A 27,670-nucleotide genomic window follows, 5' to 3' on the forward strand; every position below is an offset into this window, starting at 1 on the left:
AACTGTTGTTGGGTAAACTTTAAATGCAGAACGATTTGATGGAGCTATGGCGACACCAAGTGGAGAATTCCAAGTACTGCAACAACATTCAGCGACTCCATGTTTCCAAATTACCTCCACACAAACAACAGTATTAATGTTACTATCTATCATTGTTATTATCATGTATTATTATTGTTATGCAAATTAAATTATTACATTTTAAAATCCTCCACATGTTAATACAGTTAATACAGTTAGAGTTAATACATTTTTTTTTTATGCCTGTGAAGCTTTTTAATAATTTTATTATTATTATTATTATTATTATTATTATTATTAATAGTAGCAGTAGTGGTAGTAGTGGTGGTAGTAGTAGTAGTAGTAGTAGTAGTAGTATGTATGTATGTATGTATGTATGTATGTATGTATGTATGTATGTATTAAACAGTTTCAGAAAGTAAGAAGCCCAACTCTTCTGGGTTTTCAGCGTAAAACAAAATGTTTTCAGTACGGCGTCTGATAAAAGCTTTTTTCATAAGTTTCACAGTATCAACAAACAGTCTCATGAGATTTAAAGGCAGAATAAATGTCCTTTTTTCCCCGTTTTCATAAATATAACTACGTAAACTGAGTAAAATCCTGCAGTTGATTCCGGTGAACGTACCTGTGACGCTCACCGTGATGACGTCGTTTGTTTTTACCTACATAGCGATGACGTTGCACGCGCGGCGACGCAGCGGCAGTGACGGCGGTCGAAGCAAAGATGGCGGACGTGTCGGGGACCGAGCTGTCAGAGGAGAAGGAAGCGGACATTGAGCTCAAGAGAAGACAGAAACGACCGTGGGACGATTTGCACAAGTCGGCTAAAATCGGCATCACCCCAGAACTGCCAGAAACTTTGGGATTTTACGACATAAGTGCCGTCAGGAGGCAGCAGCGGGAGCAGGCAGCAGGTAGACGCCGCCCCCCCCCCCCCCCACCCGCCCTTAGTAACGTACAGCTATTACACGTTACACGTCTTCAGTGTATTATTTTAGTCTGCTGAATGTGTGACTTTAATGTAGTGACTTCGTATACATATTTTAACGATAACTTGAATCTAAATAAGCTCTAAAAGCTTCAGGAGTTGTCGCTTTTGTAAAAGTCGAGTCGAGAACTGTCAAAGCTTGTTTAGCATTAGTCGGTGCTAGCTTGATTAGCTGGTTAGCTAATGAGGAACTGTGTTCCGGCTCACTAAACCTCCCTGTTCAGACAGCCCTGCGACCAGGACACTGCAGAGTCACTGTCACGAACTACTTCTGGATCTATCTATTCACTGCACTAATGTCCAAAGTTAGTCTGCATGGCTGCGTAAACCTGCGCCTGCAGCTGCTGTAACCTCTGCAACATTTCTCACATAAATAACCTCTAACCTCCACTAATCTAACCAGTTTTCACCTCAGGATGTCCATGAATCATGTTTTTCAGCTGCTGCAGCCAGATTCTGCGACCCCCCCTTTGGCTCTGTGGCCTGATGAGTTTCTGCAAACTTTAACAAAATCAAAATGTTATCTGATAAAACGGTGACTCCAGTATTTAGACAGGACCACAGTGACAGCTGTTCAGATGAAGTGTGACCCTTCAGCTACAGAGAGAGTGACTACTTACCATAGATGTGATAGCAGAAACTTAGTTCAGGACTGAAGCAATCAGTCGATCAATTTATCCGTTGACAGACAAAAATCAGTTGACGGTTCATAGTTTATAATCTGTCAATCATCATAGTCATTTTTCAAGACAAAATTCAAATAATTTAATAATTTTTTAACTTATATAGCACCAAATCTCAACAAAAGGGCAGGCCTCGACTAGAGACCCAACAGTTGACAACTATAATATACTTTAATATAAGTGACAAATAATAATATCAGTATCAATGTTAGGCATGCACAGCTTCTCTAGTCTTTTTTTTTTTGGTCATATTTGATGGTGCGCCAAAAGCTCATGTATCAGAGTTTGTGATGTAAATACTGTGGATGAACCACGGTTGGTAACGGGCTTAATCAGTGTCTTTGATGTGAGAGTATTAACGGCTTAAAAAGACCAAAGGGTTGACCGGTGAGGTGTCACTGCTGTAGGGCTGCAACTACTGATTACTTTCAGTATGGCTGATCATTTTCTCAATTAACTGATTAACCCAGCGTGGCATATTTAAGTATGTTGTTTAATCCACAGTCCAAAACCAAAAGACATACAGTTAACCTGTCAGAATAAAGCCCGATAAAAGCATTAGCAGTGGCAGCATACATGAAATTCCTCATTGAGTCACAGATTTAACATCTGTTTTTACACCATAATTTATAATTCACAGTCACATGGATCTGTATTTGACCCTGCACATTGTGAATTTATCTAGTCAAGAACCAGTAAAAGGGACATCCTGATGTTGGGTAAACACTGCTGAATAAATATTGGACAGGATAAGGAACAAATACTCAAGACACTGGAGCTTTTATAAGAAGCAAATTTGCAGAAGAGAGAAAATTTGCAATCTAATTAAAAATCTAACTTTCTTGGGTGCTGAATTTACTTGAACTGATATGTTTTGCTTTGACCCCATTAAACCCCCGACATGTTTCGGCTCCATGTGTGACTTTAACAGCCAACATGAGCCAACATTATACTGTTGGGCCATGTGATGTTTAATGTACAATGAATTCATCTTTGTCTTCACTTTATGAAGCATGGCGTGTTTGACAGGTTCACACAGGGTGAAGTCAAGTGGACAAAATGTGAAGACAGTGTGGCAGCGTTTAGGATAAAGACTGAGACAGTTCAACAAGAGCTGACCCTAAAAACAACTTGTCATAAACAAGAGATATTGTTTTAATTTGACTGAAGAGTCTTTAATACCAAAGTGAAGATGTCATCTAGGGCTGCGGGAACTTTTCATGGACAGTTTTCACTCTGGTTCACTTGAGTCCAAATGATTAAGTGATGAATTGAGTTGAGTAATGAGTACACTCATTATTACCATTTACTTTCTTTACAGAGATCCATCTAATAAACCTCCTGTGGATCACAAAGACCTTCGTTCTGCATGTTCAGCCTTCATAAAGATTCATTCACGATGCACTGAATCAAACAGGGAGCTAAGAATATTGTTCAACCCTCAGCTTTGACCTCTCAGAGAAGTTTCCTTCTCTTTCACTTTGCAGTGGACGCTAAAACGCTGGCCGCTCTCATTGTGTTGATAGCTGCAGTTGCAGTAGTTGCAGACAATGGCCTCGTGGTAACACTGGTGGTCTGATGTGCTTCCAGATCCGTCGCTGACGCGCTTCATTGCCGCAGAGCTCACCAGAGGCTACTTCCTGGAACACAATGAGGCAAAGTACACAGAGCGCAGAGAGAGAGTTTACACATGCATGCGCATCCCCAAGGAGCTGGAGAAGGTAGCGTATAACACCTGAACTCACCTTTGCCTTCCTTTATGTCCATCTGCCTGCTGTCATTCCCACACAAAACACCCAAACTGAGTCTAAACCTGATCGTCCCCCAACATGTTCTGCACTAACTCTCAACTGATCAGTTCATTGGCCGATTTATCACCTCCATGCTTTCTAATCAATGAACTGTTTTGCTCATTTGTAAAGTATAAAATACCAAAAATAAATGATGATATAAAGTAATCAGCCAGTCAGATTACGTAGATTAATTTATTACAATTACTAATTTAATTATTATTGTTATTTTTTGCAAGGAGTAATGGAAAGACTCAATACTGAAAATAATCATTAGCTGCATACACACACACACACACACACACACACACACACACACACACACACACACACACACACACACACACACACACACACACACACACACACACACACACACACACACACTCACTTGTGCACACTTTAATAATTTTGTACAACCTTGATTCCAAAAAATTTGGGACGCTGAATGATCCAAACAGGTGTTTTTGGAGCAACTTTCTCAGTCTTTAGTCGTTCCTGTCCCAAAGTTTTTGAAACATGTTGCTGCATCAAATTCACAATAAGCAGATATTTACAAAAATCAATGAAGCTGATGAGGTGAAACAATTAATATTTTTGCCTTCGTGTTGTTTTCAGTTGAGTAAATGTCAAAAAGGATCAGCTGATCATCACATTCTGCTTTATTTATGTTCCAACTTTTTGGAATCAGGGTTGTATTATTAGTAGTAAAATTGATATTATATAAAAACATTTTATTTTTCCTCGTGCTTCCCTGTTGCTGGTGTATTTTTGTTGTACTTCTCATGAGCCACCAGGTGGCAGTGTTGAAACAGAGAATGTGGATTCATCTGAACTGCTTGCTGCCTCTCTCTGGGAGTATGCTGCATACTTAATGATACCTGGCAATAACAAATATATCCAGAAACACAGGTTAACATGTAACCTGTTAAGGAGACTGACCCAAGTTGTCAATTTACAAAGATGGATTAAAGTCACACAGTTAGCTCATTGAGTGTTTCCACTGTGTTTACATGTGGCTTGAAGGTCTTTGTATACTGTTTTCAGAGCTGAGTAGACCCTCTCTCTGCAGAAATGCATCTGAGCCCAGACCAATGTGGCTCTTACTGGCCTGGTTTTTCCTTGGGGGCAAGAGAGGAATGTGTGTAAACATAAAAAGACCTCAGTGACTTCACTGTGCTCAGCAGCAGACTGACCAACCTCACCCACGCCTCACAAGAAAAGTGACACAGAATCCACCAATGAGAGGCGAACCCTCCCACCAGCCTCGACCCAAACGCACCTCGTTGCCTTCATGCAGAGGGAGTAAGAACACATCAGCTGGCTCGAACTCACTTCCTGTAAAATGTTCTTTTTAAAATGACGAGGCAATGGCTGCTCACATGTGGGAGAGCGTGAAGGTATGTGTCTGCTGCATCACCGGGTTTGACCGAGGCCTGTTTTCAGTCTCCCATGTGGTGGTTATTAGCTGTCACCTGGTATTTCCTCCGGCTGAAACCAGACGAAACATGTTTGAACTCCTCACAAATTAAGAGAAGTCACTTTTTCGGCTAGCACTGATATTTTGGATGTGAGGATACTGTCCAGCTGACGCTTTTGCATTTTTTCACCTTAACAGAGAATTTATCTTTGAAGACGATGATTAAATGTGTCTACGTTTGCCACACTTTCCCCCGATGATCGCTGTTAAACCGAGCTTTTGCTCACCGCATGTCGCTCGGCCGTTGTTTGACTTGGAGGTGTTGCTGTGTGACTTTTCCAGCTGATGATCTTTGGCATCTTCCTGTGTGTGGACGCCTTCCTGTACGTCTTCACTCTGCTGCCCCTCAGGGTGCTGCTGGCTGTGCTCCGCCTCCTCACCCTGCCATGCTGTGGTTTCAGGTACGAGCCTAAAACACACTCTCCAACCTGTGAACACACAAAGAACCATTTGATTATACTATATTATATTATTGACACACGTTGGTGGAGCTAAACCATGCAGAAGATACATTATGACTTGTCTTAAAGTAATGCCGTCTTCTTCTTTTTGCTCTCTGGATTTATAAACTGACTTCGTTCTCTAATGAGCGCCAAACTGAAAAGGTTTTGTGAGAATGTTTGTGTTGAAGTTCCACATTCAGCGTGGTGGTGATACCTGCTGCAGTAGTGTGTTATTTTTGTTTATGTATTTCTCTATAAACAGGCAACACATACAGCAACATCCATATTTGAACATAGCATCTGCTTTAATCTTCCACATGGAGTCAAAATAGGTCTTCAGCACTTATTGGTAAAAGTTTCTGTGCATCACTGATTGTACATCAGCTGTCGAGGTTTAGTCTACCTCTTACCAGGATTATGTTGCTGTCTTCTGGCCTATAGATTTTACTGTGTACTGTAGTCCTGGAAAGTCGGGAATTTAATCTGGTAGTGTTTCCAGGACTTGATAAGTTGGGGCGCATGTACCCAAAACCCGCTGCTTATCCTCTCCTGAGCCTCACCCTCTGTCTGATTCTCCCCTTGCCTTCCTCCCCCCTGCAGGGCACACACATGCCCCTACTGCAGGAGAAGCAGGTACGCTCCCCACAGCCTATCGAGGCTTCATAGATGTGATCGCTGTTCCGACGGCCTCCCAATCCGCTCACCCGTCTCTTCATCTCCATTGTGTCTGTTAATACGCAGCTTGGCACGTCAGCCCATGTTCCATTCTCCAACCCGGAGCAGCCATGTTGGTTCTTCATAAGTCTGAGTTTGTTTGTTTTTCATCCAGGGAAGGTTTGCTGAGAGTGCTCATGCATGCTCATTCTCATCACAGTCATGCTGCCTGTCAGTGATACAGCTGCTTGAACAGCTCCTCTGGAACAGTTTGGGGCTCCTTTGTCTTGTTTAAGGGCATCCACTAGCTGTTGAGGAAGGTAAAAAATGTTTTCATCGTCCCAGCACAGAAACCCCCTGCTGCTCTGCAGAAGCAAAACAGCTTCTTTAACAAGGTTTTGTGTCAGACATCAAGCTTTCTCTTTAGTCTTAATGCCCACTGTCAGGCTCATACAGTATGAATGGCACATAGTGATGGCTGCTTGGAATGCAGCACATAGCTGACTGCACTCAAACATCCGAAATATTCATGTGTGTCATGGACATAATGCTTGTAGACTAGAGATGGTGAGGCCGGCTTTGTGCAGGCTACACTGGCTGCAGCAGCTTTGCCTCTGGTGAGCCGTGTGTGTCGCACATGTTGGTGATGAGATGCATTAGCACCTTAACCACCTGAATACCAAAACTACTGTTTACCAACAAGACAAGTGTGATCTGTTGTTATTTTTAGCCCATGTCTCATTTACATGATGAAGTTCAGATCTGACCACTGGATGGAGCCAGAGCATCAGGAAACTAACCAGAAGACAGTGATTCTCTTCATGCTTTGGACAGAAAGGCCCAGATGTCCATCTCTTCCAGTCCTCATCACAGCTCTGTGCTCAGCTGCGCACTGATTCAGAGGACAGCGAGACTCTTGATTGAGCTTATTTACACGTCTTCCCAAACGCAGGCACTTTTTTTCCTCTCAGCTTGGAGTCGAGTCTTAAGATAGTTCAGGTCTCCACACCTTCCAGCCTCTTCCGCCATCTGAACTTCTTTTCCTCTCCCATGTTTTAAAAAAGTGTAAGAGCGAGGAGCGGCCCTGTTGTTGCGATGCGACATCGATCAACAGCCGCTAAAGTCGATGAAGGTACTGATGGCTGTTAGAGCAGTTTGTTGTTGTCCTGCCATGTCTTGTGTACCAGTGACTTGGTCTAGTATTAGTCTGTGTGTTTGTCGAGATTTAGTGGAAAACTGCTCAGTAGTACCTGAAGGAGAGGGTTCAAAAAGTTGTTGTGTAAAACAAATAAAAACAGAATGCCATCATTTGCAGATTAACTGTGTTCCTGAGCTCATGTAGTAAAATGCAAACACAGTATAATTTGGCTGAATCATGTTTAAAAACCATAATACTAGTGACTATTGAAACTGGGATTTATGGTCAGTAAGAGGTCATGTGGTGAACAGATGAAGCATATTTTTCTTGCTGTAGTTCGAGGTGGCTGCAGACATACAGAGCAGTCACACAGCTGACATGTAAAATACGCAGGACGTCTTCAAGTTAAGCTCTCTCTCTGGCTCTTCCCAGTTATCCCTGTCATGGTAAAGACTAAGTAACTGGATACTATGGATTTGTCAGCCCTCCTCTTAACATGCTCCCAAGCCGCTGCTGCCAACTGTTTCTATTAGCTATGAAAGCTACACATGTTTGAAACACCTTATTACCCATTAAAAGTCATGTTGCTGCTCTTGCAGTGACAGCTTATTAGTTTTCTTCCATTTATTTTGCTCACCATTTTAAGCATGTCTGTCCAAAGCGCTGCACCCGTTTTGGTCACAAAATGGAAATATTTCCATGAAGACAGAGGCTGTTGGTGTGCTGTAGTCTGCTTGGCTGATAAGAAGCACAAAGATTTGATCTTATCAGAGCAGGAGCACAGAACCAAACAGAAACATATTAAAAGGAAATAATCTGATGAGTGAGATAAGTTTCAGTATAAGAGAGATCGCAACTTCAATATTTCATGTGGTGATTTTTATGTTATTAAGAATTATTTACCCCTGTTCGTATTGTCTGACTCTGCTCGCTTTCTATGAAAAGCAGAGATCTTTAGAGTCGTAGTTGGTAAAGTTTGCCATCGAGTGCTGTAACGAATCAGGGCTCAGCTCCCTCTTAGATCAGTGACAAAACGTGTTAATGCACATCCTTGTCTGTGTCCATGCAGTCACGATCATAATGTGGTTAAATGTGTGATTTTGTCTGCATACATGTATGTCATACCTGGTTACAAACACATTTAGCCGTTCACACTGTAATGGTTGTCGTGTGTGCATGTTATGCAAAGTAATCTCAGCATGAACGTCTGTGTTCAAATACACCAGAATGTCCCTAAAGCTCGTTTAAATGTGTCTGTCTCCAGCAGAGATGCTGTAACTTGATGTGTTTTTTTTTGTTTTTTTGTGTGTTTGTGTGTGTGTATGTGTGTGTGGTCAGCGGGTCTCGGCTGCTGCAGCCAGCGCAGGTGTGCGACATGCTGAAGGGCCTGATCCTGGTGCTGTGCTTCTCCATGATGCACTACGTAGATTACTCCATGATGTACCACCTGATCAGAGGACAGTCTGTCATCAAACTCTACCTCATCTACAACATGTTGGAGGTACCTCGCATTTCATCTGCTCACACCTGACATCTGTATGATTAAACCTGCAGGATTCAAACCTGCCAGCGTTTTCACGCGTCCAGTTTTGTGCATGCACTGTCCACAGCTCTGGGCTTGAATGTACACACAGTAGATTTGACATCATGTGATTTTTGTTATGAAGGGTGATTAATACAGCTGGCAGCCTGTAGATCATTTCATTAACTGTTAAAGACGAGCTTACGATCTGATCTCGAAAGAGAACAAAACAAGAGCAGAGTGTGTTCATGAAGGTAAGATAAACGAGGAAATGAACCAAACGTCTGGATGAAGTACGTTCCTTTATGACTTAATGAAGTTCTGATCGCGTCTGTCTCTCCTCTGAAAGGTGGCTGACCGCCTCTTCTCCTCCTTTGGTCAAGACATCCTGGACGCTCTCTACTGGACGGCCACAGAGCCCAAAGAACGGAAAAGAGACAGTATCGGCGTCATTCCTCACTTCATCATGGCCGTCTTTTACGTCTGTATCCTTCTTGAAACTAAAAGCCAACAAATAATACGACCACAGACCTGAACCAGTGGAGGTTTCTTGAGCTTACAGTGTGTCCGTCAGCCGTGCATTCCATGTTTAATTGATCTCTCTGCATTGATCTTTCTAGATTTACAGCTGGGTTGTTTTCAGGCACTGACCCAGTGGTCTGTGGAGCTATAACAATGTGTTGCTTTTCATTGGGTTTGAATCAAGTAGTATTCAGAGCTGCTCTTTAAATCAGCTGTTTTCCTGAGCGGCCGTGTGTCAGTCCTCCACGCCATCCTCATCATGGTCCAAGCCTCCACCCTCAACGTCGCCTTCAACTCACACAACAAGTCCCTGCTGACCATCATGATGTCCAACAACGTCAGTGGACACACACACACACACACACACACACACACACACACACACACACACACACACACACACACACACACACACACACACACACACACACACACACACACACACACACGTACAGATAACCATGTGTATGCAGCCTGAGATGATCTTACACACAACAAACAGCCTGATTGTTCATCAGCATCAACCCCAGGCACAAAACAGACATTTCAGGGTTTTCTCACCCTCAGCACATTTGCTTTCTTCAAACTGTTCATGTACGGGCTTCAGAAAGTTTTAATTGGCAGCCTCAGCATCATTAATTCACCTTTCAGACTTCTTTGTAGCTTTAATTGCAGTTGTTCTTATTAAAATGAAAAACATGATGCTTAGTTGATGTAGCTGCTTCTTTATTGAAGCTCTTCCACAAACAAAATATATGCACACGAGCTACACTTCAATAATTTGTATGCAGATGTATCCCAGAGAAATTAAACTTGGCATGTTGATGATGAAACATCACTGTTGCAGCTGCAACGTGATGGTGTGTGTGTGTGTGTGTGTGTGTGTGTGTGTGTGTGTGTGTGTGTGTGTGTGGCATTTTCTGGGTCATAAATGCTGCTAACTGCATTTCTTTCTTTGTTCTTCTGTTCTTTCAAACACAGTTTGTGGAGATCAAAGGAAGTGTGTTCAAGAAATTTGAGAAGAACAACTTATTCCAAATGTCCAACAGTGGTAAGATACTGAACGTCGCATCAGAAATCACATATTTAATGCATCATTTTAGTGTCGAAAAGAGCGAGAGCACAACACATACTCATGTGCTTCCATTTAATTGGCTTGTTCTGTAACGTTGTCAGCCTGCATTTAATTTACACTTTCAAAATTAAATGCTAAAACTTTGAAACATTCAGAGGCTGAGTTTGTCACAGTGTGATTATCGTTTCTTCCACAAGCCTGTTACTGCTTTACTGCTGCTGCTGAGTGTACAAAAACTGCTTTCAAAGAATTTGTCCTTCAGACGAGTTTTCTGTCTCTCCTCAGAAAACAGCTGTTTGATGATAAAACCAAAACCTCAAGTATAACTGACATACTCGTTTATATACTTTCCAGCGTCCTTTCAAAGCAAATGAGCTGCAGCAATTAACAGATTAATCAATTAGTCGATGGAAAGGATACTTTAATATTTATGTAGTTTTTCAAGTAAAAAGGTCAAGCATGCGTCAAGGTAATATTTTCTGTTATTTACACACAGCCCTGGTTTGAATCCATCCGTTTAGCTTTGATGGTCTGAATACAGAGGTATTAAAGAATTATGCGGTTCCCTTTTGGCTCCCAGAGGCAGCTTGTCGTTATCTCAGCCACTCTTTATTGTTTTCTAATGACAGCAGAAGACAATAAGCCTTAATCAGCTGCCATTGCCCTCTCACTGTTCACTCACATCATGAAGTTTCCTGTTGATGGAGCCGAGCAGGGTCCTAACTGCTATCAGCACAGATGGTGGCGTGCTGAACATTTACAGCTGTGTCTTCAAATTCTAGTAGATGGATGCTTATAGCGTGCATTGCTGTGACAACATGAGTGTGATGCTGCCATAATGTATGAACAGTGACTTATTTCACTCTTCTAAAAGCATCTTTTTTAGCCAAGCAGCATTCAGTGAGACCGACTGTCAGCACCTGTTTAAACAGACAGCTGCAGTACGAGGATAGAGAGTGTGGGTGAAGCGTCATTACTGTAGTTGTGTTAATGCTTTTCAGCCAAATTGTTCCAGAGATCATAATCACAAATTTGTTCATGTAATCCTGCAGATATCAAGGAACGATTCACCAGCTACGTTCTCTTGCTCATCGTGTGTCTCAGGAATATGGAGCAGTTCGCATGGAACCCAGGTAATGGCCTGTTAATCCTATTGCGCTAAATGCTAACAGACAGCGTCATCCATCTTGGAATCTGAATTTTTGAAAAGTGCTCAGTGCTTGCTGTTCAGAAAATGTGCTGAGCAGCTCCCTCCCTGCTGTTTTGCTTTTGGCTGACCCACTGCAACACCTCGGGGATCTGTCTGTCCGACAAACCTCAGTGAATACGACAGAGCAGAGTGAGCGATGAGAGCTGGGCGTTCCTGCGCGACAGCCCTCTGAAAACAGTCAGCTCCTTCTGCCAGTCTCAAAGCCAGACACACACTGGATGACAGACGTGGCCTGTCAGATGAAATCATAACACTGATGTGCTAATACTAGCAGAGCCACAGCCTTCTGCCTCTAAAGCGGTACACAAATCACAAACCTCCAGTGATTGACTTACCGTCCGTGCTGCATTAGTGGCACCTGTACTTCTTTGTTTACGTTAAACAGAACTAAAGCACCTGCTCTCAGCTAATTACCTGAGAAACACGTTTGTCAAAATAGATGAAATGAGAGCCAATCCGCTGCCATAAGACATTGTGCATATTGTGTCAGCACTGTGCTGCTAAAGAACTACAGTATGTGCTGTACATTTACAAACTCATGCATTGAACTGTATCATTACAATATTCACGTATAACAGGTCGTTTCTTGTGCCGGTTTTCCCCTCAGACCACCTGTGGGTGTTGTTCCCGGATGTCTTTATGGTCGTCACCTCTGAAGTTGCTGTTGACATCATTAAACACGCTTTCATCACCAAATTCAACGACATCACTGCAGATGTAAGGACCAAACCTGACACTGAGCATTTCTGAATTAGTCTCATCACCAGCTGAGTAGTGTATTTGTCCCTTTGTCTTTCCTAAATAAGCTTTGCTGGCTCCCAGACTGCATCCCTTTGCTTGTCTCTTTCCCAGGTGTACAGTGAATACAGGGCCAGTCTGGCCTTCGATCTCGTCAGCAGTCGACAGAAGAATGTAAGCAATGGCCTCTTTTTTTATACCGCTGTCATTATACTTACATAAACAGCATTGAGCCTACGCAGCTAATCAATGCACTTTTGTCAAGGGCTGTAATCTGTGCTTGTCCATCACTATGTAGGCATGTACAGACTACAGTGACTCAGTGGCCCGGAGGATGGGCTTCATCCCTCTGCCTTTGGCTGTTCTGGTAAGAGACGCTGCACTGTTGCTATTCAGGCACTAAATACCAGCACAGTTAGTCACTGGCACATAAACACGAGCAAATTCCCTCAAACTTGGACTCGTAATGCCACAAGCTGAGAATAGCTGCCTGGTGGTTGTCACCGTTGTTTAAATTCATTGTATTTTCCAAATCAAAATGTCCATTTATTCTGCCTTTTAATGTTTCTACAGCTTATCCGGGTGGTAATGAGTTCGGTGAAGGTGCAGGGAGCTCTTTCATACACGTGTGTGTTCCTCTTTTATCTCGGGTAAGTCTATTAAAGTTAGACTGATGTTAGTACACGATTATACTGTAGATTGCCCTGCCCAGCATCCAAAATTTCCAGAGCTTTTAAGCCTCGTATTGCTGTACTAGTTGAATTGAACATGGCATTTTCATTTTACATACGCTGCATATATTTTAATCTGACTGTAAAATGCAGCTGGAGAGGAGATTTAAAGGCTGAAACTGGTTTTGGTTGTCTGAATTGTTCACATTAATCTGCTGATAAGATGCATTGTCATTCCTTCGCTGTCCTTATTGAAGTGCAGGCTTAAAACATTGAAATTGAGGTCAACGTCTATTTTTTAACCTTGACACAATTCATTTAGTCACATACATAAATATTTCAGTGTTTGTTTCTTATTCAATAATCGTGTGTCTAATAAGCACGGAGACTCTGGCACAAACACGGGCTCGTATTTGCTGTGTACAGACATGCTCGCAGAGTCTGAATGCACACTAACACATGCAGGCACTGTCATAAACACACACTCACATTCAGAGACACACACCGTTACATAAGCGTTAACTCTGTGCCCTCACGCTCTCCCTGTGCTGAGCTGCTGATTGCCTCGCTCATTCTCATTTGCCAGATCCCATTGGGCTCGTACCATTGAAGAGTTTCCCTCAGGGTGAAGAATACAATGTTGTCATCTCTAGTGCCATCTCTGGCCTTCCCCACCCCCTGATTTAAAAATAGCTTTGGCTTGAACAGACCGCCGTGCTTTGGCAAAGATTCAGCCACGCTGAGCCTTTCAGTCTGAAACGCCCTGTCACAGCGAGCGGTGGTCCACAGACCCAAATGTGTCTGTCTCTGTCTCATCATAGTGTCAGAGGCTGGGCCTTATAGCAAAGCCCAGAAACACAGAAGGATGGTACACATCAACATCCTGGTGTCAGTGGTGGGATGTGAACAGCGGCGATCGAAACCAGATGGTAGAAGAGATTCAATATGGCTGTGGCCCAGCTCAAGACAGCACTGTGATAACAGTGAGAAAGAACGTGTTGCTTGTCTCTGTGTTCTCTCAAAATGTACCAAAATCTACAGATTATTTTAGTGCTGAATCCATCAGACAAAAAGGCTGAAATTGCAAAAAGAAAAAAATTGAATATATTGGTTGCCAAAAGCAGTAACAGACATGCTAACGTGAAATGTTTTACCATAGTCAGCGTTCAAATATTCTGATTCTTAACTTCACAAATTACAGCTGCCGAAGTTATGTTCAACAGCAGAAAACAGCTCTCTTAACAGCAGGCTTCTCCCTCTTTAGGCTGGTTTCACTTAAAGTGTTGAACAGTATCGTGCTGCTGGGGAAATCATGTGTTTACGTCAAGAGGGCCAACATGGAGGACAAGCTGTTCGAGAGGCCCTCCACCACTCCATCCTCTGGGAAAAACCCCGGCAAAGCTGAGCAGGACAGGTGTCCCACACCTGCAGGTAAGCCACAAACAACTTTCACAACTCTTCAACAGCTCTAACCTTTTCCTCTGCTGCGCTGACATTCATTCTCTCTCCATGCCATGCACACACATCACGTACTGAATGTTTCGTGTCTTAACAAGGAGACAAGCACGGCAGCGTTTGTAGCTCCACCTTTTAAGCACCGGATCAGTGTGCCTCAACGGATGAGTAATGAAAAAACAGCAAGCACTGGAGTCATTCTGTTGGTAACATCCATATGTTTAGACAATGGTACAGTAACACAATGTGTAACAATGTGAACTGAACTGGACTGCTGGGCTTTCCAGCTGGTGAATGCCCTTGGGAGTTGGTAGAGACCAAAAACAGAGTTAAAAGACAGTGAATATTGGACTTATATTCGTCAGGTGGACACAAATGCGCCTCTAAATGAAAGATAATGTGTAATTTAGCAACTGTTTGCTAACGAGTTTTCTGTATCAACTTAAAGGTGATCATGTGTCAATGCTGTGTTCACATTTATGTTTGATGCCTCCAGTGTGCAGCATGTCACTGTGCTGACATTTGTTCAGTCCGGCCTCTCACTAATAACACTGTGTGGAGCCTCAGGGGTCCTATGATCAAGGACAACCAGAGTACGTCCTGGAGTATTTAAGTTGTATTTCAGGTCTGTATACAGACACATTTGGATTTATTATGGGATAAGCTTTGTGTGTAGTTGCTTTTTATACAATAATAAACTCAATAATTACCTGATTAAATAACTACTTTAGCACAAGACCTTAAGCCATCTCTTTTTAACCAATAATCCCAAAATAAATACTGGCACACTAGACACTGACATGTTATTGTGCACTCATATCTTCAGCATGAAGAACTCAGGAGGTCATCATGCACTGTGAACACAACAGTTTGATTTTGGGTCTAAATTAAGAAAATGCAGCATGACCACGTTAAAAAAAAGGGATTCAGAGTTTTCAGCTACTGTGCAAACAAGGACAGGGACTATAGAAAAATATATTGATTGTGAATTACACAAATGCTTTTCATCACAATACATTGGCTGCAGATATTCTACCAATGTAACATTTGAGAAGTTCCTATTTTGGAGATATGAAAATTGTGAAGACCTGAGAGAATACCCTGGTGCTTCTCTGGAATAGATATCGAGTAAATGAGACGTCCTGGGATTTAATCTCGCCTATGAATAATGTGCATGTTGCTCTCTGCCTCCTACTCATCGCTGATCTTTCCAGTCTCTCTGCACATTGACATACTGAGTGTAATAAAACAGAAAGCTCTTCCAAAGATCAAGCAAATGTTCAAAGGAAACACAGGACTTTTGTTGATATCTCACACTAAGGGTGGATAAAATTCATTTACAGAATGTTTTAATGCTGCTAGCTAATGTTTCCAAATTCTTTGTCCACTGCATGCAGCACAGTTTCTAAAGCAACACAAGGCTAACCAAACCTCGCCTTGAAGAGGCCATATTATGCTCATGCTTTAATTTTAGGTGTCTACTAGAATCAGTTTACATGCTTTAATGTTCAAGCCACATTGTTTTTCTCATGCTGTCCATTGTTGCAGCACCACTTTTCTCTCTGCCTGTTTTATCTCCAGTCCTCCTTAAGGCTCCCCTTCCAAACAGCCCTGTCTGCTCTGATTGGTCAGTTCACACAGGCCTCAGCAGGCATGTCAGCCTGTCAGCCCTGCCTGTTTTTAGCTTCCTGCTAGCTGCACGTCTCGACCCTGAATATCACCACTGCTTTCAAAATAGAAAAATTCAGCACCACATGTTTGAGCATCAATCTACTCTGTATTAGCCTTGTCCTCGCTGCCCATCGGGACACCAACCTTATAGCCTTTTAATGGGCTTGTTTAGCTAGCTGCTGGGTGCTTATCAAAATTACACAATGTCCCTAAGCAAACAAATCCCTGCAGTGTAACCATTCCTTACTCTTGCGTAGAGTATGTCTTTCAAGTACATTTACATACAGTAGCAACACAGAATGGGTTTTATATAACAACAAGGTTAGCGCTAGCTGAGCTAGCGCAGTGGTATAAACTTCAAAGAGGCTTAACACTCAGTTTCTCTTGACTGTCACTCAATATTACAACACTGGTCCAACTTCGAAGAAGCCACATTAGCCGTGCAGCATGCTAGCAGCAAGTTAAACAGGATAACCAAAGAAATAAACAGTAAAACAACATGAAACTTGGCAAAACTTACAGCTTCTAAGTTTGAAGTTGGGTCATGGACTTTGTAACTTTACATGTTTTATATGCAAAAAAAAATATAACACACAGAGAGAAAGGGGAAAACCCAAGAAGCATAACATGGCCTCTTTAAAGGATCATGTTTACATGAACATTTTTAGACATTTAGCTGACCCTTTCATTTACATTTAGACACTTAGCTGACTCTTGTACTCAGACAGATTTGTCAGCAGATCGGAGCTCAGCATCCAGCTTCAGGGAGCTGATGGACACGTCCGCTGTATGGAATAGAGAAATCAAATCTGTGACATTTCTAGTTATTGTAAAAAGCTATAAATTATAATAATTACTGTTGGCATTGTGGCTGATGTACAGTATAATGTCAGGTTTTGTGTGTATGGCTGCAACTAATGATTATTTTTAGCATCAGCTAGTTAGCTACATATTTTCTCAATGAATGGTTTTTCCATCTTTGGTTGTCATTGATGGAGGGACCCCAGCGGCAGAACTGGGCACTGTTTGTTTGTTATGGTGATGCAGCAGGTTTGACCTTTTGAATGTAGAACCTCCATCAGGCCAATGAGTTGAATTTGTCTGGACAGCAAGATTTAAAAAAGTTTAAAAATAATCATGTACAGCAGGGTAACAAAAATGTCATACGTGCCACAGATATATCGAACTGTGCAATGAGTAGACGAGGCCAGAGCCGTGTGTTTGTGTGTGAGGTGAATCGATGGAGCATCATTATTCTACTTGGCATTTCTAGTCTGTCCTCACTTAAAAATCAGATCCATGGCTGCGAGTCAATACATCCAACTCCAACTCCCACAATTCTTAGGAACGACCACCGTATTGATACAGGGAAGCCTCGGCTCCTAATGCATGCAGGCAGGAGGGGTTTGTTTTGTTGCAAATGCCAGATTTGTATTTATGATTGGTTAAATTAGAAATGCAGGTTTTCATTCCAAAAGGCTTTATCTCATGTAGCTAGCAATAAGAGTTACAAAAATACTAGTTCTACATATAATATTAATTAAGCAGTCCAACAGTCACATATTTACATATGAATATTCCTCATTAACGTTCATGTAAATGTCTTGACACTCTGTTAAACAGGCCCTGTATCTGCGACACACACACACACACACACGATCAGACACAGATTTGGAGGTGGCAGTATCTCCCTGTCATCCGCAGCCAAATCCCTGCAGATCTTTCCTCCTGTATGCCACAGACCCGCCCGCCATGCTCAGCCAGGAGCTTTAAAATGACAAAGATCCTGATGGTGCATCACGTCATATCAAACATCAAAGCTCCAACTAGCGCCTGTGTTTCAAACGGATCTGGTTTCTCAGAAAGCAGCAGCTACCAGGCTTAAGGCGCCGCGCTCCAACGTATAGAGTATAATAATAACTACTTTGAGGTTGTGGGAAATTAATGTGAGGCTCCTTCTGCTTCCCACACGTTTAGCTGCTGGGATTTGAACCAGCGACCTTGCATCCCATGATCATTTTCTAACATTAAACTACTTTGGTCTGTGCCTCCAGCTTCACCTGCTGCTCCAGTGGATTCACTGCACAATTATGTTCATCTGCATGTCCTTGTCTTCGCAATGATCTGTATTCACATAAAAGGAGATATGCCATCTGTCTATACTGCATGTTTTTGTCCAGAGGGCAGAAATGGGTAATGAGCAGTTTCACATCAGCCATTTCAAGCCCCATATGGTGGTTAACTTTTATCAAAGCTCACATATCTTCTAGAAGATGCTGAGAACTCTGTGTCTGTTCTAAATTAAACTGAAGCAAAGAAAGGTTTAATGGGGAACGTGAGAGACGTGTGCTCTTGTTTATTTATTGAATATCTACTGACATGCCTGATTCCAAATTCCTCTCCACTTCGCCACTGAATTATTCAGGCAGAACTGAAGGTAATATAAGACCAAACCTGACATTTTCTCTTATTCAGCTGACCTTCAATGTGTGTTTTCATGGCCTCTATTATTTGAAATTCTTTTGAATGCCTTACTCCAACTTGCTCTCTATATGCTCTGTGGGTTGCAGTCGTTCTGTACAGTTAAGTGTTGTTTCAGCTCTGTCTACATGAAGAATTGGAAGTTTGTTGTAGCCAGATAGCCCGGGGCTAGCCGGGTGTCTCTGTGGACGGCCTTGTTAATATCCAATGCTGCTTCGCTCGATTCTCTCTAATATGATGAATTATTCTGTTTGGTTGATTTTCCTAATGTAATACACTGTGTGTGCTAAAAGTTAAAAGGCTCTGCAGTGTTTTCTCATAGAGAAGTTGTGATAAGAACCAACTGTGCTTCTTAGCGGTCCTTGTCAGCTTTCTTTTCTGGCTACATTTCATTATTCTCCCTCTGTGCTGCTTTGAAAGCGAGCAGTCAGGTGGGTGTACGTTGGCTGGCTTGTGGACCCGGCAGGTTGAATCACTCGCTGTCACTCAAGCCAGAACACCTTCGCTTCTGCTGTTGCATGCTGAGAATTTGTGCACAAAGAGAGCACATCGCCCTCTCCCACACTGCATCGTCTTCTTCTTCCTCAAATTGAGCGAAAAGAAAACTCTTCTCTCGCACCGTCTCACTTCTCCTTTTGGTTTCTTAATGCGTCTGGCGTCAAACGACCAGAGTCACTGTCAGTCTGGAACGAAAACAAGCTGCATAAAGACAGTTGACAACTGTGTCTCTCATTATGTTATCAAAGTCAGATGACTTCTCTAGTTTGGAGACAAGTCCAGACGGAGACCCCGAGACGCAGCAGGCTAGCTGTTTCCCTCTGCTTCCACTCTGTATGTTAAGCTATGCTATTCCTGGCTCTTGCTGCACAGACATGAGAAAGGCACCATTTTTTAAATCTACCTCTGTCAAAATATTCCTTTAAGTGTTACTTTACTCTTAGAAACGTACTTCATGTCCGTTAAATGTTACAGCTTACGTACACAGGAGAAGTTGCACCTGCATAGACAGAGGACAGAAGCTTCTGCTGCTCTGCTTAACGTCCATTGTCAACAATGTCATAAGAGACTATTTGCCACACTGAGCAGTGAATAACCCAAAACTCACTACTAATTTTCTTTATGTTTTAGTGGAAGTTTAAACTTACACGAGTCGACTAGTTTAGAAGTGAGAAAACAGTCAGAGAAACAGTCAAAGTTGGGCGTAATTGAATCTGTAAGGTTAAACATTATCTGAAAAATACTGAGCCTAGTATAAGAGCCATTTGAAATCATTAATCACATTCTTCAATCACCAAATCTCCTTTTAAAAGCTGCTGAAATGTGGCACGTAGTGCAGAGTATTTGTTTCAGTGCTGGTCCGACTGTTGTGGAAGATTTCCGGTCAATTATTATCGGTCTTTATGGACCCTATTTTCTCATGTTTTTGAGTGACCAATGGGGACACCAATTTTTGAAATTGGTCCAGTATTGAACGAGAGCGCCGCTGCCAGCAGCCTGAAAATGGGCTGCAGTATAATCTCTCTGGACGACGTCAGTGCGCGTCCTCTAAAAGTGTTTGTTTTTGCTACCGACAGGTTCTGGTTGTTATGCTAAATGTCTGACAACATTACAGACAGAGATAGACCTTTTTGTTTAAGATAAGATCCCACAGCCGTTGCATCGCTCTCACCAAAGCCACCAGACTGTGTTTACAGGAACAGTCGTGTTATCATCGAAAGACAGACTTCATTCAAACTCGACAGGACTTTCACTGTTCCAACAATCAACAGTAATCACGGGATAACAGAAACCCTGCAGCGTGTTATGAACACATTATCCTGTAATTTAAGTGTGTACATTTCTAAATTAAGAAGTTTAATCACGAGTGTTTCTGGTGCTGAGTAGCAAAGGTAGCAACGTTGAGTCGACATTTGTCCACTGATCACACACATCTCTAATTTCTGCTGTTCCACTACTTTTTACAGGTGAACCCAAGGTGGAGCAGATCTCTGCCACACCCACCAGGCCACCATCATCCTCCTCTGTGACCACCCAGCCGACCCCCAGGACTGACTTCTTCCCTCCCCCAGCCACTGACACCTCTGCTGCTTCTCCAGCTAACCGTCCTCCGACTCCCCCACCCGAACCTGAGCAACCTTCACTCTCCAAGGAAGAGGAGGGCGAGGTACAAGGAGCCTCTGAGCTGAAGCACAGGACTCCCAAAAAAGACCTTCTGGAGATCGACCGCTTCACAATCTGTGGTAACCGCATCGACTGACCAGCGGCAGCCGCCGATGTAGCGATTAACCACTCAGGAAAGATGCAGAGCGAAGGACGCTTCAGCCTGGCTCTCCTGGCCAACAGCAGCAGAAAGCTGAGTATTTATTCAAGTCAGTGGCAATACAGTAAGTTATTGTGAACATGGAGACTCAAGTGTCAGACAGTCGTGCTGTCGTTGAAGCCTGAAGTCGAGAAGTTTGACAAAGAAAACATCAGCTGACTGATTAACAGCAGGAGACAGAGAGTGTGACTGTGGCAGTCGTCAGGATGAGCTGTCATGTCTGTGTGTGTGCGCGTGTGTGTGTGGAAGTGTTAGAGTGGCTCAGTATTTGGAGTGAGTGTAGAAGTGTCAGAGTGTGTGTGAAACAGTGTATGTGTGAGAGCACACAAGCACTTCCTGTCTGAGCAGCACTGGGACCAGAAGGAGAGAAATTTCTCGGGTTGTTCAGCAGCCAGAAAACAAACTTCCAGGACTCTGAATCTCGTGTCATTGCTTCAGGTGTTTCATTTTTCCTCAAGAGCACCTGATTTAAAAGACTTTCTTTTTGTACGTTCTTGGATGTCTTCTGACATATCAGTCCAGTTTGTGAGAAGAAATGGTCTGTTTCTCCAGCACAGCCTTTATAATCAGACGCTGAGGTCACTTTCAGGACCAGCGTGCACGATGTACTGGGATGTAGCAATGAAGTTGCTGATTGCCACCACCTGAATACTCCTCACCTCACCCCTCCTTTCACAGTCTAGGAGAACCTGCAGTGGCCCTGAAACTTGAGAAAAACTACAAATATGGTAGTGCAGCGTGCGTACAGTTCTTATTTTCAGGTGATTATATACTGATGAAAACAGAACATGAATAGTATATGCCATTTCTGCCAATAGATCTTACACATTGGTCCTTTAAAGAATTCAGCTAAGAAATTTAGATTTGAAATTAGCTAAAAAGTGCAAAGACTTTCCTTCAATAAGAGACTTGAAGTCAGTATTTCCCAACCTAAACGCGCCTAGACAGACTTTTCTCTAATTTAAACCCTTCTTCTTGTGAATTGCTGCATAATTTTATCTTTTCAGGTCTCTGAAACTTACTGAAATGACACAGAAAAGCAGAACGCAAATGACTTTTTGTCTAAACTGGCCACAAAGTGTAGACAGTGGTTTGTTTTAAGGGGTCTGTACATTGCTGTTGGCTCCATTAACTGCTCAGTTCAGAAGTCTTTACCTTAGTGAGACGAATTCTGAAGTGACGCGTTGTTTTACTTTCCAGCATCACCGACAGAGTTCTGAACGTGACTAAGAAGAGTGACTTTTAATTACAGCCTTAAGTAGAGCCTTTTGTTTACACGGCCATCAGATAAAGTCATTTGCAGCCTTCACTGCGCCTTCAGCAGCTAAAGGACCTTTGATTAAAGCATCCAGTGACATTAACAGAAGCTGCCGGTCAAACACTGCTGACACTAAATCTGCTGCTTCTACCAGCCGCTCAGGCAGCCAGGCGCGTTTCAGACGAGGTCCACTTAACACTATGAAGAGGAAAACTTGTTTATTAATAAAGTACTGAAAATGCTGATAGATGCAGAAGATAATCTTAATTTTCTTCTTGCTTAGGGTACATTTTTCTGATCTCTTTATACACAGTGTATATACAGGTACACTGTATATGAACCAGAGTCATTTTATTCTGGAAGTGGTATTTCATTAATTCACTCATTCATTTTTGGTCTTGAGAATGTTTGCACTGATGGACCGTATTGTCTTAAATACGATGATGTAACGTATGTTTCTCATTCAAGTCTCAAGTAACGTTCTACTGTTTACATCTTAGAAAATAGAAGCAATATTTCCACAACAAAATGCCTTTTTTTGCATGTGTGTTTTCCATTTTGTTGACTGACCTTGTAAGATTATTTGCTAAGATTTAGACTTTGCTTTCATTGCTATGAAAAATCTATAAATCTAATCTATAACAGACCATTTATATCATCGCCTTCCATTCTTCACCCATGTATGTAACTGAGTGGAAGCAAAATATATATTATTCCTAAAGAGCTTTACAATTCAGTGCCAGGCCATGAAGATCCAGCGGCCGTGCCAAATGTTTAATTTGTGTCAGAACTCTGTGACTTTTGTTATCTGATCCAAATGTGTTAAAAATCAAAGAATAATGGTATATAGCACTTTATGGCTTCTTTAAAAATTTCCACTAAGATATTTTACAGCAAGTGAAGTAGTTTTAGCAGAATTAGATAGAGAAAGCTGTGACTTGGCTGGTACAAGATATAATAATTAGGGAAATTACCATCAAATCAAACTGGTAAATGTAAAAATAATGTAGGACAGAAATCAATTGTCTTTGAGTTGAATTTCCTCTTTCTGCTGCTCCTCCTGTCACTCTTAATTTATTTTAAAAAGTAATTGACTGCCCTGTTGATTACAGTAACATATGACTAGTAGTAATATATTGAAGCTGTCATAATGTAAACTCATTTTACTTTAAGCAGAAGTAAGATGTATATAATGTAAACACATATCAGCATTTATTTGACTGTGTTTTGGAGAAAAGGTTCTTTATAATGTTCATTACCGTTGTAATAAGGAAGATAGTTCTATTTTTGGAGCTGCCAGTTGTGATATGAAAACATGTTTTGCGCATGAAATCTGACTCTCAGTCCTTCATGTGGTTTTGTGAAATGTCTCGTCTCCACTGGCCTGAGCTCAGTCTGTCTGTCCACGGTCAGCTGGTCCCAGTCTGTGCTGGAGATCAACCACAGCTGGGCCCAGCTGGGCTCGACCGGGCGAATGGAGATGAGGCAAAAATGTTGTTATGCAAGCTGCGATGGTCCAGTACACTGCCTGCTTTGTTTCATCAGTTTGGTTCCTTATTTAATTCCTACCTCGATATTGTATGAAAATGACCCTTTTGAATCAATAAAAGTTTGTTTCTTAAGTGTGTTTTTTTTGATGGAACGATAAGCAGAACTACATTTCCCCCCTTGTCTTTCTAAAGATGTCCCACATGTCTGTCCTCTCTGCTGTAGTCTCTTGGATTCATTTGGAAACAGTTTTTTGAGCTTAGCTGTTCAAGTCAGCTTCCTTCAGAGTCACATTGAGACAAACTTCCTCCAGATGTGAAACCACGACCGAAGCTTCGCTCATCGACGGCATCAGTAAGATTGATTCACTTCCCCAGCTGCAGTTTCTGGGTTCAGTCATCAGCTACTCGGTCATTTGACTTGTGGATCCTCCACATACGAGGTTTGTAAATCACAAGTAAAGCCATGAAAAAATCCAACATAACTTCTTTCGTGTTAGAAAATTACAAAATGTTTGGTTTGCCGCACAGGAAATTATCTGACAGTGGAAATATGCTGTATTTCATATGTGCAGAAAAACCACATGAATCTTAATATAATTTTGCAGATCTGACCACTGACAGACAAAATGTATCTTCACGTTCTTGCCAAACAACTGATCATTTATGTCTCACCAATAATGATATGTTGGCCGGAGCGGTTCAAGCTGAATAGCTTCTTCCAGCAGAATAATGCTCAGTTTTCTCCAACAGCCTCCACAGTCACCACAGCTCAGTCCCATACAGCTGACAGCTCGAACTACATGATGAAATCTCATCAGCAAAGACCACAACCTCAAGGGAATGCTGCCAGAACCTTGTTGAGTCCATGACACAAAGGATTCAGGTTGCTCTGGGGGCACCCAGTATCAGACAGGTGTACCTAATAAAGTGGCTATTCTCTGTGTGATGCGGTTCACAGATCTTGAGTCGGGACTGTTAAGTCAAATGACTATTTCCAAGTCTTGGTCTCTTAAACCAACACAGACAACTGATGAACACTGTGTGATATCATCAGAAGCTCAGAAAAGGCCAGTAAGTGGACGCTGAGCTGCGGCTGTTTTGTCAAACTCTATGAATCTCTACATTTCCTGCCTTTGGAAGCAATCAGCTCATGACTCTGATAACAGGAAGTGAAAAGCAGCTTGTTAACACCGTCGCTGGCAGGAAGCTGAGGTGTGCGTCCGGGGGGCCGAGCCACACGCTGTCTGTGGTGGAGGTGAGCTCAGGTAGAGTAAATCCACAGCAGACTTAGAGGGCTAATCTCCTTATACTGCTGCAGACTGTCACAGATACCAGGAAGCTGTGTCAAGACAAGATGACAGTCGTCGTAGTAGAGCAGGAGTAGTACTCACTTTACTCCACTACACTGGTCTGACAGCTTTAGTTACTGGTTGCTTTTCAGGTTACATTTTTTTCATACCCCTCTTGTCCAGTGAAAACCAAGTATCTCCAACTCTGCTAATAAACTGAAGACACATTAGATATAGTATGAAAACACTGACAGTGACCATTTTACTGCACCATGAGTACTTTTACTTTTTATACTTTAAGTACATTTTGCTAATACTTAAATACAATCTAGGTTTTGAATACAGGACTTTGATTTGCAGTAGAGTATTTTTACAGTGTGGTATTAGTACTTGAGTAAAGGTTCTGAATACTTCTTCCACAACTGCTACTCGTCAGGAAACAAAGTTTGACTTTGACTTCACGGCTTTTGTAAACTTTACATCAATTTGAGAATGTTTTTCCACTACAACAGATGGCAAAGTTGACCGCCAGCGTACAGTACGTCAACGCAGCCACAGGTACTACAGTCAACAACATGAAGCTAAAGAGTGAGAGCTGGAGGAGGTGAGGAGGCAGAGGCAGAGCAGAGAGCAGTGAGGACACAGACGTTTCAGAGGAGACAAGCTGATCTATTGATCTGTTGGTCACTGTTAACAGAGACTTCACTGATAAACCACAGAGCTGCAGAGTAACATCAGGCTTCACGGTCAAACTTTTGACATCACGTCAGCACGTCTGTCCACACTCCTGTTCGTCCACGCGAGCTCTCTTTGTCTCCCTGCTGTGAGCGTGCGTCACACTTTCTTATCTATTGATGGTTTTTCTAACGCGTCGTTAACTCTCGCAGGACCTGACGACGCGGCCTGCTTCGCGCTCATTAGTTGCAAACTAAAACGTTCAGTTCAACGTTTACCAAAAACACGAGCATGCTCAACGAAGGCGCTCTTTTAGCGTCTTCACGCACAACGCTGCAGACTGATACAAGCAAAACGACAAAGAGGAAGACAAATAGCAGCAGCACACACGAGTCTAATTAGGCAGCAGGGAAAATGAATTCATCCGGTGGCCCTGATGCAGAAATGTTTCAAGCATGGATGACTTTTTTTTTTTTTTTGCATATATTTACATCAGAGTTTTTATTAGAACAAATGTTCTAAAAACTTTTTTTTTTTTGCTTCAACTGAAAGAGGAAGGCCTCAACCAATCACATGCTGTCCGTCTGCACCGCTAAAAGACCCCTCTGCAGGTCTAATGAGTGTGTGTGATCAGTGGAGGAAGGTGCTCAGAATCACTGATCAAAGCTTTCCAAACAGGAGCCCCCCTTGTCTCCAGGAGTCGGGGGGCCCCATGTGCTCCAGAGAGAGGACAAGGATGTTATTGTGCAAAGAGACAGAAGCAGAGCCCACCTGATCGTTGCTCTGCCAATCACATCCCCCCTCTGGGCTGCACCTCAGGTATCCTCTGTCTGCCCCGTGGGTGGAGAAGGGGTGAAAGGTCGGGAAGTGAGAGAGAGCATCTGTTGGCAGGGACAGATGGAGAGTTACCTGGAGGGAAGTGAAATACAGTGACGCAGGTGAAGAACTGAATGTCTGCTGACTTTCACCGTTTGAAATAAAGGTGACTTTTGTATGTTTCTTATGTTTATGTAGCAGCCTAAAGAAAAACTGTCAGAAGTAACCAAATAAACGTTCCATCATTCAGACCGAGTTCAAAATATGGATATTTTATCATCATATTTTCATGAAACATTTGGTCTAATTTGTTTTGCCCTTCATAACTTCCAGGCATCATGAAATTTTAAATCAACTTATAATTTCTTTGTATTCTCAATGAGTTGTTTAATTCTTTTCTCCAAGTAAAAGTTGGAAAACTACAGTGTAAAAATACATTTCTCGCCAAAATGTTTCAATTACAAACATCAGTACTCACGATGTGAGTTATAACATGTCATGTCATACGGGTCATATCTGACTGGTGCACTGATGGTGAAGGTGGTGCTAACTTTAACTAACCTACTGTTGGCCACTTAAATCTATGATAAAGTATCTGTATTAGTGTATTTCAGTAGCTGATCCAGGTCTGTATGAACCAGTTTTTATTGGGCTACGTTAATCTGACAGCTGTAGCTACTCTGCAACGTTTAGACGTTTATTAAAACGTTTATTAAAATACAAAACATTTTCACAGATTAAAATTCTAACAGCATGTTCAATTATTACTGGCTTCATCTTGGCTACAACATTAAAATGCTGCTCACACGTTAATGCACCAATGATACTTCCAAATATACTGTATGATGAAACTACACTCTGAAAGAGGCCACTGTCTGCACAATTATATTTTCATACTTTTACTTGAGAACTTCTTGAGTCTTTTACAGAGTACTATTGTGACTGATGTACAGAAATTCACCATTATTTGCATGTACTTCCAAACTGTAGCCTGCAAAAGTACAGTAATTAAGTAAATGTACTTTATTCCAATCCACCACTGCCTATTTTCCTCCAAATTTATCTCATATTAAAGGTCGTCACAAGTGTTACCTCGCAGACCAAACAGACCATTTCGAAACCTCCGATTTACTGAAATGTTGCTTCTCTTTTTCTCCATCCTCCTCTCCCCGGCAGGAGGAGCGCTCCCCCCTGGACCAGTCCTCCCTGTGTAGATGTGACGGAGGCGCGCACCCCCGCCCGCTCCCGCGACGCAGCGCATCCCCGTGCGCACAGATGCT

The 27,670-nt window shown here is 42.2% G+C and overlaps 1 protein-coding gene across 2 annotated transcripts; it reads left to right on the top strand.

The window, feature by feature from the left end:
- The first annotated feature begins 721 nt into the window (after positions 1-721).
- tapt1a (transmembrane anterior posterior transformation 1a) lies at positions 722-23,741 on the top strand. Of its 2 annotated transcripts, XM_070962963.1 has the most exons (15): positions 722-935; positions 3,283-3,413; positions 5,245-5,363; positions 6,006-6,038; positions 8,536-8,698; positions 9,069-9,204; positions 9,481-9,578; positions 10,223-10,292; positions 11,369-11,449; positions 12,134-12,243; positions 12,379-12,438; positions 12,563-12,631; positions 12,838-12,914; positions 14,200-14,366; positions 20,507-23,741. In XM_070962963.1, the coding sequence occupies exons 1-15, from the start codon at positions 746-748 to the stop codon at positions 20,797-20,799; spliced, it is 1,797 nt and encodes a 598-aa protein (XP_070819064.1). In that variant the 5' UTR covers positions 722-745; the 3' UTR covers positions 20,800-23,741. The 2 variants fall into 2 exon arrangements, with proteins under 2 accessions (XP_070819064.1, XP_070819065.1); XM_070962964.1 differs by lacking the exon at positions 6,006-6,038 and having other exon boundaries at positions 733-935.
- Positions 23,742-27,670: the final 3,929 nt, after the last annotated feature.

This window comes from Chaetodon trifascialis, chromosome 5, assembly GCF_039877785.1.
Source record: "Chaetodon trifascialis isolate fChaTrf1 chromosome 5, fChaTrf1.hap1, whole genome shotgun sequence".
In the NCBI taxonomy this organism is placed as follows: Eukaryota; Metazoa; Chordata; class Actinopteri; order Chaetodontiformes; family Chaetodontidae; genus Chaetodon; species Chaetodon trifascialis.

Coding starts and splice junctions, on each gene's coding strand:
- tapt1a (XM_070962963.1), top strand. CDS start 746: ATGGCGGACGTGTCGGGGACCGAGCTGTCAGAGGAGAAGGAAGCGGAC. Junction 936..3,282: donor GCAGCGGGAGCAGGCAGCAG/GTAGACGCCGCC, acceptor ATGTGCTTCCAG/ATCCGTCGCTGACGCGCTTC. Junction 3,414..5,244: donor TCCCCAAGGAGCTGGAGAAG/GTAGCGTATAAC, acceptor TGACTTTTCCAG/CTGATGATCTTTGGCATCTT.